Source organism: Gracilinanus agilis, chromosome 1, assembly GCF_016433145.1.
Source record: "Gracilinanus agilis isolate LMUSP501 chromosome 1, AgileGrace, whole genome shotgun sequence".
NCBI lineage: Eukaryota > Metazoa > Chordata > Mammalia > Didelphimorphia > Didelphidae > Gracilinanus > Gracilinanus agilis.
Window position 1 is genome coordinate 728,924,106 of NC_058130.1, and position 12,516 is coordinate 728,936,621.

The following is a 12,516-nucleotide window of genomic DNA, read 5'->3' on the forward strand; positions in this document are numbered from 1 at the left end:
TTTGCTATCACCAAACTAGATAAATGTGGCTCAAATCTGTAACTTATCTAATAAGTGATCTTGAGGAAGTAAATCTCTTTATGGCAGGGTAATGTCCAGCTAACTCTATAAGACCAAATTGTAGAAGAGAAGCTGGCCCATGTATAGAAAGAGGTATTTCTTCACAAGGAAGTTACCAATCCTAATGAAATCACAGGACAACAATCCTACAACAATAAATAAAAACCCCTTAACAATACTTTGCCTAATGTTCCTATAGAATCCGTGACCAAGGCTGAACTGAGTTTTTAAAATAGTCAACACATTCTTACTCCGGAAAAGGAATCACTGAGACCAATTGTTCTAATTTAAAAAAAAAGAAAAAAAGAGTTAAATCTGTGAAGAGACAACCTACGGTTAGGAAGGAGAAAAATTAAAGGACTACTACTATGCTATCACATGGAATAGTCCCTATAAATTTTTGACAAATGACAATTTAGTAGCTTTACTTAAATGTGAGTAAAGATTTATTTTAATAAAGATTATTGTTGTCATTTTCAGTCCTATCATTCAGTTTTGTGGTAACACCATCATGACACATTTAGATGCTTCACAACATAGGCAGTGGATCTAATTCAATCATAAAGACCGTTACTATTCATTAAGTTCCAAATAGAATCTCAGATGTGCTAGGGAAAAGCACCAAGTGTCCCTCAGATAGCAAAGAAGAAATGAATAGTCTAGATCAGTGATTCCCAAAGTGGGTGGCACTGCCCCCTGGTGGGTGCTGCAGTGATCCAGGGAAGTGGTGATGGCCACAGGTACATTTATCTTTCCTATTAATTGTTATTAAAATTTTTTAAAAATTAATTTCCAGGGGGCAGCTGAGTAGCTCAGTGGTTTCAGAGCCAGGCCTAGAGATGGGAGGTCCTAGGTTCAAATCTGGCCTCAGACACTTCTCAGCTGTGTGACCCTGGGCAAGTCACTTGACCCCCATTGCCTACCCTTACCACTCTTCTGCCTTGGAGCCAATATACAGTATTGACTCCAAGACAGAAGGTAGGGGTTTAAAAATTTTTTTTAATTTCCAGGGGGCTAAGTAAGGTAGGCCAAAAAAGTTTGGGAACCATTGGTCTAGATGATTATTATTTCAAAGTCCATAATGCTTTTGGGGAAGTATTTATATACAGCTATGAAAATATACTTAAGAGTCAGAACCTTAGAAGTGGAAAGGGTTGTCTCCAACAAACACGTCCTTCTACAGAAGAGATTTTATCCTCAATATTATGGCTCTCTTTCATGAGAAGCTGTCCTGTATGATTTTCCATGATGACATGAAGGTCATCAATTGCTAAAGCCATTCCCCCTACCTTCCCAGCTTAAGACCAGAAGGGAGAGAATGAGAAAGTAGCCCAATCTGCCAGGTTCAGGAGCTAAAAAGACCAGCCCATGGCTAAAGAGCAAGTACAAAGGACCAGAACCATGCTCTTTCTCACTTCAGGCAAACCTTTCTAAGCCTCAGTGTCATCAGCCACAAAATGAGAATTTTCCAGATGAGAATCTTATGACCCTTATGACAAAAGGTTAGTAATAAGTTAATAACTAATGATATGCAGCTGCCAGGGGGCTCTATCAACAATGTGAAGCACCCACTGTATGCCAGGGATTCTTCTCAGTGCTTGGGATACAAGGACAAATAAAACAAGCCTAACTCAGGAGAAAATTATATTCAAATGTGGAAAAAGCAGTTGGGGAGGTCTGAGCAAGCTTCCTAAAGAAGACAGTGCTTGAGCAACATCTGAAGCGAAGAGAGATTCTAAGAGGTAGCAATGAAAGAGGCATTTAAGTTGCTAAGGGCTTAGGCACAGAGATGTGGAGCAGCAGGCAAGAAAAGCTTTGGAGTAACTTCTGTGGGTAATAAGACAGAACAATTAGAGAGGAATAAAGGAGCTACCTTGCTGTCAAATAGCTAGTCAGCAAGGTAATAGCTGGTAAATAGGTAAATAAGAGGTAGAGAGTGGGAATAATATAGAGTGGGGGATTAGTAAGAGAAGATAATTAGCAGGACTAGAGAACAAGGGAGTCAAGAGTACAAGAAAAACTAACTGGAGGACTAAGACTGGAAAGAAAGGAAATGGAGATGAGAGCAGCAGTCATTGAGGTCTCAGTGAGGGTCAAGAATAGGTTGGGGAAAAGTCAGGCAAAGGAAAAAATGGAGGGAACAAAAATTACAGTCAAAGCAGCATGGAACAGTAGAGTTCCAAATTAGTGAATTTGAACATTTGTAGATAATAGTAGGATCTAGGGCATGCTGGCAAACCTAGGACATGAGTACCGAAGGGAACTGCTCCCCTCCCTATCTCCACATGCACCTGAGGACATTTCTTACATCACCTGGTATTCAACTGCACAGCAGCCCAATGGTAGCACTTCCTTCATCCCCTGTTTGGGGTAAGGCAGGGCCCTCACATGCAGTGTGAAGGTTGCAATTTGGCCACTCAGTCTCTAAAAGGTTCACCATCACTGATCTAGTAGATGACCATATGTAGATATGCTTAGAGGGGAATGAAAGTCTTTGAAATTTGAAATATCCTTGCAGATATTCCCCTAGAATAAGGAAAGGAATTGGTGAAAAACAGGAGCCACGAAGCAGGAGCTGAATGCCAGAAGGTAGGATGACTAGAGGGATGGAGAAGCTATCCAAAACTCACTGGAATTTAGATGAAGAAGTCCTCAAAAGAAGGGTCACTGAATGAACAGTTAAGAGTTTACAGGTGAGTACCAATACTGAGAGGGAAGAGGAAAGGAAGGAAGGAAGAGAGGGAGGGAGGGAGGAAACAATATACTTAAGTATATAATAGCCTTCTAGCACAAAATACAAAAGACCTGAATGCAAAGGTAGTATGAGGACTAAAATTCTGCCTTGGACCCAAATAGTAAGATTTACTAAAACCACAGAAGACTAATTCAGATGTAAAGCCCCAAATCAGGTGTGGGCTTAGTAATGATAAAGTAAAAAAGCTGCCAATTCTGAAGCCAAGGTATTAGCAGGTAAGACCATACCTGAGGTAGCCAAAGCAAGGGACTTGTTTCCTACAGCACTGTTCATACCATTATGGGAATTAGCACCAAACTGTTTTTCAAGTGTTGCTGAAGTAGACTCTCGATTCTGATGAACTGGACTAGGTGTGTTCCTCTGCAGAAGAAATGAACATACCTTGTAATTGAGGCCAAATAACAAATACTATCAAACATCTACTTGCATTTACCAAAAGTAGTTAAAAAATAGCATGTCCCAAAGAATAAGAGTTTGAGAACAGTATAAAGCCGAACAGTGTGCATGAATCAATTCTAGCACAAAGTTGGAAATGACATGAGAAATCAAGGATCTAAATTTTGCTTTAAAAAAAAAGTCTTTTTCTCCCAACACCATCCCTCAGGCAAAAGTAAACAGAGGAAACTGTTGATTCAACAATATTATCAACAAAAAAGGAGGAGAGTGGGGGTGGTGGTTAATTTTTCAATTAATATATAGGAACTTGAAAGAATGCTCTTAAACCACTAAAATATAAAGAGGGTACATCACCCACAATCGCACTTGTCATAATCATGGGGACATGTCAATTATAAAGCACAATCAGAACTTAAAACAAAGGATATTTTAAAAACTCAAGTTAAGGGACTGACATGTGTATTAAAGAAAAAGAACTTTGGTCCTTGGACTATTTCCTTTTTAAAAACCTAAACAACATTCAAATTCACAGAGGTAAAAAGCAATAACCAGACATTATTGCGTTTTTATGTCTAAAATAATAACAAGAAAAAAAATTCCCCTTATGATTATTCAAAATTCAGACCTATCCCTGGTGAACCAAGGGTAAAAGATAGATAGATCAGGGCCAGAGGAAACTCTTGATAACCAAAGTTCCCCCAAAGTGAAACTCTCTATGTAATAAATTTCCAGTGATAGTGAAAGGCTAAATCATAAAATACCACTGTCTCTGAATAATTCAAGCTGCAGGTTAGAGAGAAACAAGGTGAGTTTGGGTAGACTGAAATGCAAAGGAATTCAAAAGGAAAGAAAGACTTTTATAAAGCAATGGGGCAAAGAAATATGGATGGATAGGCTGTATACCCAGCACAAGACCTTGCCCTTGTAGGAAAACACATACGAGAATCCTGCAGGATAAGGAAGTGGGATTTGGTTGGAAGGAGTATAAAGAATCATGAGATTCTAGCTTTCCTGGAAATACTCAGAACTTGGGTTCAATCTCCAACATTGCTTTACTCACCACTTTCTCCGCACGGCTAGGCAACACTACACTGGCCAATGGGATACTGACAGGAAGTTTATTGGGCTGCACTGTGCTGAGAGGAATACTGATAGGTAGGCTGGTGATTGTTTCTCCATTGCTGGCATAGGCTCTCTCTTTTAAAACCTGTAACACAGAATGATTTTTTCAAATACAGTAAAAAAGAAAAAAATTTCAATAATAAAACTGAGTCCTAACATACTAAAACTTAGAACTACAAGTTAGAGATTTGAGGACTATTAGTGTGGGGTCTGCAAGACTTTATTCCACCTTCATTCATACTTGTTTTCTTCACTGTTGGCTTTCAAGTTTTTGTTCCTTCAAAAGAGCTTTGTTTAGGTCTATAAAATATGCTGTAGGTCAGTGGTTCTGAAACTTGAGGTAAGGTGAACTCTAGGGAGGTCAATGAAGTCAAAATGATTTTCAAAATAACATGTTTTGATTTTGAACATGGCAGATATTTTTAGATATAACACACATAAGCAAAAATTATTTGGTGTCCTCAATAACTTTGAAAGGTATAAAGGATTCATGAGATGCAAAAGTCTGAGAATCACTGCTCTAGGCATTCTGATTACTAGAGTACCAAGTCTGTAAGTTAACTTAAATAGTAGTAGTATTTTTATTAGATTAGCACTGGATAGTGATGAGGTATCAATATTCCTTCATCTACTTTAATTCAATATTTGTTTCTTTAAGGAGCATGTACTGTACCAATAAAACTGAATGTGTTAGCTTGAGTCTTAGATGTTTTATGCCTTTTGTAGCTATTCTGAACTGAAGTTCTCTTTTTATTTTATTCTCTTATCACTCTAAATAGAAGTATTATCAATGCTTGATAGTTTATTCTATATCTTAATATTTAGTTTAAGTTATTAATTCCCTCAATGAATTTCTTTGCTCATTTCTCCCATTAGGAACTAATTTTTAAAATAGAGAATAGACAACATAAAGAAGGATCAGAAAGAGCAAAATAACAACCCAGTTAACAATGAACCTGAAACACAAATTACCTAGTAAATAACTCTTTATTTGCCAAGAAATGCTAAGAAAACTAGAAATTGATCTGGAAGAAATTATATCATCATCTTTCACATACCACAATTCATTCAGAATTTGTGTCTCTAATAAGTATCTATAACCTATGAAATATCAGCAAAAGAAATATAAAACAAAAAACCATTCCCCAATAAATAAATGGTCAAAAGCTATGAACAAAACATTCTCAAAAGAATTCCATCTATAAAAGAAAGCTTCAAAATATTATGCCAAGAGAAATACAAATCAAAACAGGTCTGAGGTTTCACCTCATTTCCAGCAAGTTAGCAAAGATGACAAAAGGTATGGATAATCAATGTTAGAGGGGTTGCAGAAAGATGGGCAGGCTAATATGCTACTGGAAGAACTGTGAATAGGTCCAACAACTCTGGAAAAAATACTGGGATAATGCTAAGGTGGTTGAGTAAAATGTTAATACTCTTTTGACCCAGAAATTAAATTGCTAGATACTTATTCCTGCATAGGAGCAAAGAAATGGAAATGAAATAGATGCCCACTGACTAGGACAAGAAAAATAAAATGGTATGGATCACTGTACCGTAAGAAAAGATTATGAAGAATACATGAAATGCAAAAGTATACTAATGTGAACTGAGGCAAAGCAGTAAACAAAATCAGGAAAACAATACACACGATGCCTATAACAATGTAAATGGGAAAAACAAGAACAAAATTAACAGAACTGAAAGATGCAAAATTATAATGACGAAGCTTGGCCCTAACAAAAAGATGTGAGAAGGCACCTCCCCCACCTTCTGAGCAGGGTTGGGGAACTATGAGTGTGGAACATATAACATCAGACATTCTGGAAGTATGGGTTAGTTTATTTCCCCCTCTTTTTTTTTTTATTGTTTATAAGGGATGAAAATGTAGGTAATGTAAAAACAAATGTTATAAACAAAAATTTTATTGGGGGAAATGCAAACCAGACAGGCACGCGAGCAGCAGCAAGGGACACTGTTCCTCCAGGACAATGGCAACCTAGCCTCAGCAATGGAGAATGTTCTGTTCGAAGCCATGACCTATCCTGCGCTGGCATCCATCCAACCTTTCAAAGATCCTCACCTTGTCACTGCTCTTCTCTCCTGCAATCTGTAAGGCCGAGGGGGAGGAAGGCCGAGTTTCCTGAGGGCTCAGCTTTAGGCCATTTGAAATACCAGGACTCTGATATGTAAGGCCATTCTCTTTTGCATGTTCAGCTCTGGAATGAAGAGGCACCAAATTCACGTCTGGCTCAAGTGCCCCCTCCTACTTGAGGTCGATCCTGAGCCCCCTACCTGGTAGTTCCCTCCCTCCCTAGACACTGCTTTGTTAGCTACTTGTTGCTCAACCCCTGCACACTGGGATCTACTACTTCACCCCAATAGACTCGAAACTCCCTGAGATCAGGGACTGTGACATCTTCATATCCCCATGGTCTAGCACAGTGACAAGCACAGAGTAGGGAGGGGAGGGAAGTAGGGGGATTTATGCCCAGTGAAACACAGGCCTCCAAAATTCATAATGCCTGAATCCTCTAGGCATAAATGCATACAAGGAAGACTGAATTACCATGCTTTTATTTCCCCTCTTCCATTCTCTCTGATAACCCAAAACACACATTTTTGCTCACCTGTGGTGTATTTCATTAGTTGTAGCTTTTCCATGGACTACATGATCCTGATTCAAGTGTCTCCTTAGGGCTAACTTAGCAGGGGAAAACCTGGTGTAGTCAGGTAAGGACAAACTTGACAATTTGTCTGCCTTCTGCCTGTTGTTATGAATGGGGGTACAAGGAACTATTTCTTGGTCCAGGTGGGAGGTCAGGTACTGTGGAGTGTTTTGTTTGGAAGAAGGCCGACTAAGCATACTATGAATCTCATAGGTGGTTGCATGGCCATTCATAGAGAGTTCAGGGCTCATGCTACTGATGTGGGGCAAAGACAACTTGGAGCATTCAAGCTCTAGCTGGAACCTTGTGGGGTCAGTCTCCAGCTCTCGGCTGAAAGTGCTTTTACTTCGAAGGTGGACGGACAGGGCATCATCAGCCGGTGCGTAGGACTTCAGCTGCAGTAGCTCCTGCTGCCTTTGGCTTTTCTCAAGCTCCACAATGCTGATCTTTACAACAAAGAGGATCAAGGGAAACACAATGAAAGACGGCGCCCAGAAGACCAGGTCCCCCCCGGCCGAAGAGATACCTATATGACAGCTTCTGGGGCAAAGTCTCCTTGGTGAGGACTCAAATAAAAGAAGATTTGACATGCTGAGCAGAAAGCATAGAGCTTAATACAGACCATTCCCCCATCAGAGACAAAAGGCACATGGACACTAAAAAAGTACTTTACTGTTTGAAAAACATGTTTGCTTTGCAAATGTTCTAATTCTTTCAAGTAAATTTCATGAGAATCAGTGTTTATTTCAATCCTGAAATGACTAATAGTAAAAATGAATACAATTAAAAGTAATATTTGAAAGAGGGGAGGGGAGAAGCTAGGTAGCTCCGTGGATGGAGAGCCAGGCCTAGAGACAGGAAGCCCTGGATTCAAATGTAGAGTCAAATACTTCTCTAGCTATGTGACCCTGGGCACATCCTTTACCCCACTGCTTAGTCCTTACTGTTCTTCTGCCTTGGAACCAACATACAGTATTGATTCTAAGACAAGAAGGTAAAGGTTTAAAAAAAAAAATTAAACTGTAAGATGCATCCAAAATTTCAGATAATTGAATATACTTAAGTTTTATAAAGTGCTTTCCTGACAATAACCTTGAGGTAAGTTGTACAAGTATCCCTCCTTTGATAAATGAGAAAAAAGGCTGAGGATACCCCAGAGGCTTAGAACAGTTTGTTTTTCTATAATGAATATTATATGAAGCTTGAAAGGTTCCTTCCATATTTGTTACTCATCTGATTCACTCCAAGGTCCAATGAGCCTGTCATTATTATTATTATCATTATAATAACCCCTTTTTTGCAGATGGAGAATCCAAGTTAATTTGCCCAGGGTCAGACAGCTAGGTAAAGTGTGTTATGGGTTTAAAAAACATAGGTCTTCCTGTTATCAAGTACAGTGTTTTATCCATTATGCCCCAGTTACCTTTATAGATTAAGGACAGAAAGGACAAACCTTCCAAATTCAAAATTAAACAGAATCCAAATATCTCAAAAGTAGATCTTGTAACATGATCAAAAAAATTACCTAATTTTTTAACCACATTAAAACTAATTAAAGCCAAACCAAAGAACCCACATCACATTCAAGTCCACTAAGATTTGATCTATTTGTTTAAATGTCCCAAGGAGCTTTAATAGTATTACAGTGATACAAAATACCATAAAGCCAGCCCATGTGAATGAAACTGACCAATGTACTGAATCTCCACTGCCCTGTCCACCTACTCCACATGCACCTAAAAAGGCAGAGCAACAATGAGAAGTCGGTGGGTCAAACAGACAAAGTGACTTTCAGACTGTGATGATGTTCCAAGATAAATGAGGTTGTGCTTTCCTGCTTTTCTTCCCAAAAATAACATCTTGAATTAGAAAAATAAGGCCAAGTAGCTAGGTATGATGACACACCTATTAACACTTGTGATTTTTTAGAATTACTTGCTCCATGAAGTAAAACCAGAAGTATATTAAGAACTCTGAACAGGTGGTATATGCTCAAACCTGGGCTGACTGGATGGAGAGAAGTAATTTTATTATAGTCACCGAATGCACACAATACCACAAAAACCCCAAATCAGATCTAGTCATTTTGACACCCATATTCAGTGTTTATGTTTGGAAAAGTAATAATCTAGCTTCTTAACTGTGCCACATAATTATATTCAAGAATGACGAGACTCTGCTATTTCCAAATGGAACCACCCAAAGCTCACTATTCAGAGAAAAGCTCCTCTACAGGAAGGGTAGTTGTCCAGTTGACTCCATGCTGCACACATATATAGTTGTGTCTTGAGTTACATGCCTTTCTAAAGTTTAAAACTATTAAAGGATAAAAACACTGACTTTTGGGCTCAAGGCCTGATTTTGGTCCTCATGCACTTCTGTGATCTTGGAAAAATTTCTCACAACACCCTCAGGACTTCCCTTTCATCCTCTAGAGGTGGTTGGACTAACTAGATAATGAGGAAGATTCCTGCCCTAACACCATGAGCTGATGTGACTGACAGGTTATACTGTCACCATTGTTAAAATGCCTACCTGAAGCTCCAGACAATGCTTTTGCTTCTCAGAAATTTGATTCTTCAGTGCCTGCTTCTCCTTCAGCAAGTTTTCCAGTGAGAGAGTAGACCAATCCAGCTTTAGCTCTTCACACCGAGCCTTAAGCTACAGGGTTAGAGAAGAATTAGGAGGAATCTAAGGCTTAGAACAAAATTCCTTTCAATGTTTCTTCTCAATCTCTAAAATGTAAGAATATACCTTAATAAACTGAAAAAACATCAACAGATCTCAAGGTTTTTTTCCTAGAGAAATAAAGATTTATTTTGCTGATAACTGCCAATACTATTTTTTCCCCATATCAAGGAAAAAAACTTATGTACAGAAATACCTGTAGCTAAATGAAACTAAAATAGGCAGAGAGGCTTGAGCAAGAAAACAGTTATTCTATTTATATGGATACATGATTTGGGGGTTTGATTTTAAAAGATTACTCTATTACAAAAATGAATAATATGGGAATAGGTATCAAGTGATAACACATGTAATAACCCAGTGGAATTGCTTGTCAGCTTTGAGAGCAGGGAGGGAAGAAGAGAGGGAGAGAACATGAATCATGTAACCTTGGAAAAATACTTTAAAATAAATAGATAAAATTTTTAAATTAAAAAAAAAAAGTTATGCATAATGACCTCAAGTCAATACTTTTGTTAGGTGGTGATTGGGATGTAAGAAAAATGTGGAGAATCCAAAAAGATGTAGGCTGCCAGAGCCCTGGAGACATAGTCAAGTGTCCTAACTGTAAGCCATTATTAAATTCATCATTAAAGGGATGTTTTGCTATGTATGTATGTATGTATGTATGTATGTATGTATGTATGTATGTGTAAAATCTTGTAATGAAGACTATAAAGCAGCACGGATAGGTTCATCAAAAGAAAAACAATATGCCAAATTACTGACAGAATTAGTTACTGGACTAGTAGCTTTGCTAAGGTATTTAATGGGTGGTAGGTCAAGCCTTTGCCTTGTTCTTTCCTAGCTGTTTCTTGTGCAGGTACTAATACAATCAAAGAGAAGCAATACTGAGACCACTTCAAAATGATCAGTCCCTCACTAAAATATACCTCTAACAATGATAGAGATAGAATAAAAATAAGGATGAGATTTTAAAGCCTGTGAAAACACTGTCATCATAACTCTTCCTTAGAGCTGACACACACCTATTAGCAAACACATATAGATACCAAAATGCAGTTATACCCAATGTTGGAGATGCTGTGTGCTGTGTAAGGAATGGAGAACAAGTCACTATGTCCTAGAAAATATACTGGCCACTTCTGACCCAACAATTCCACCAATGGTTTTATATACCAATACCAAGGAGGGAAAAAAAGGTCACACAAATCAATTTTCTAGTTTATAGACCTGCTTTTCCCATAAATTTTTTTTAATCAAATACACAAATATAGAATCCTACTATTACTGGTCGGTAGATACTTGAAGATAGAAATGCCCTTACCAGCTGCAAGCTTTGGTTCCTGAGTTCACTGTTATCATTTTCTAGTTGCTTTGTCTGTTCTTTTAGTTGCTGGTTGTGGGCAGAGATCTCTTTCTGAGCTTGTATCAGATCATTGTAGGTCAGAGCTTTTACTCCCAACTGAAAGAAAATAAATTATCATGGATACCTAAGAATATGGATTAACTGGCCATTTAACCAAAATATATCAACTGAGAATGTGAGTCAAATGGTGTTTAAAATCTCCATCTGAAGTATTCCAAAAAAATTGTGCCTACTACCTAGAGGCAGCAAATTCTGCTAATTCTGAAGAGCTCTAATTCTTAGAAAGTTCTTCTTGACCTCCAGCTTTAATTTCCCTCTTTACAATCTCCTAGCCATCCAGCTATTAACTGGGGCAACACACAAAGCCAACCCATAAGCTTTACTACAACACAAAGTAGGCAAGGTGATAGGCTGAATCCTCCACAAACAACTCCATGAACTGAAGTGTCAACTGTTATGAGTAAGATTAGATTAGCTGGTTATTAGGTATTGATTATATATTGATTAGGATATTTTCCTGCACGACACAAAGCAAATTATTTCAGCTTGAGCTAGAGGCAGCAGAACACCAAATCTGCCACGGCAGGTTAGGAGAAAAAGTCTCTCCCTGGAGAAGAACCTACCAACAGGACCTTAACAAGAACAGAGAGTGATAGGAAAAAGGAAGGGACTTTTTATGGATACTGAAAAACAGATGTAGAGAAGGGTCTATATTTTTTATGGAAACAGAACATATCTCTAACATCCATCTGTTATTATATATCACAGAACTCTGTCCTATAACATGAATATAAAAACACAACCAAAAGGGCACATACCTCATCAAGCTTCTGCTGAAACAATCTCTTGATCTCTTCTTTCTGGGCCTGACAGTGGCTGAACAACTGCTGGGCTGTACCTAACAACTGAGTGTTCTTTTCCTGCAAGGAAAAGAAACAAACAAACAAACAAAAAAAATAGGAAGGGGCCATGATGCATGTGAAGACAAACACATGGCATCAGAAAAGATGGGAGAGGTAAGACTAAGTCAACACATATAAATAACAAGAAAGCAAATTGCAAGGCAATCTGGGAGAGGAGAAAAAGGAGGGTGCCTCTACCTCTAGGGTGCCAGCCTTAATCCAGTGACTGGATTAGTTGACACTAGAGCAGCTTCACCAATTCCTTCTCAAATATGGGATGAGAAATTCGAGACTTGAGACTCAGGAAGCTTTAAGTTGCTTATCTCTACTATGACCATATGACTTCATCTACTAACAGGTTTTAGTTTTCTAATGCTTTTATCTCTTAATTTCTATGAACTCCCCTACACTGGGAAACAGTGCTAAATTCATAAGCAATAGATGATAAATACCATCCTAGTACTGACCCATTAAACAATTTTAGTACAATTAAGAGACGTCTCATACTACAGTGCCTTGCAAGTCTTACAAATGCTTGAAATGAACTGAAGAAAT

At 38.2% G+C, this 12,516-nt stretch overlaps 1 protein-coding gene across 1 annotated transcript in view; it reads right to left on the bottom strand.

Moving 5' to 3' along the window:
• Nucleotides 1–12,516, bottom strand: part of DOT1L (DOT1 like histone lysine methyltransferase) — a 135,075-nt gene that overhangs the window by 15,624 nt on the left and 106,935 nt on the right. Inside the window, exons 17-23 of the mRNA XM_044672031.1 lie at nucleotides 11,878–11,979; nucleotides 11,018–11,155; nucleotides 9,538–9,663; nucleotides 6,964–7,448; nucleotides 6,417–6,552; nucleotides 4,272–4,418; nucleotides 3,043–3,175 (exon numbers count right to left, since the gene is read on the bottom strand). Coding sequence (XP_044527966.1) covers nucleotides 3,043–3,175; nucleotides 4,272–4,418; nucleotides 6,417–6,552; nucleotides 6,964–7,448; nucleotides 9,538–9,663; nucleotides 11,018–11,155; nucleotides 11,878–11,979 — 1,267 coding nt within the window. The remainder of the gene's footprint in view (nucleotides 1–3,042; nucleotides 3,176–4,271; nucleotides 4,419–6,416; nucleotides 6,553–6,963; nucleotides 7,449–9,537; nucleotides 9,664–11,017; nucleotides 11,156–11,877; nucleotides 11,980–12,516) is intronic.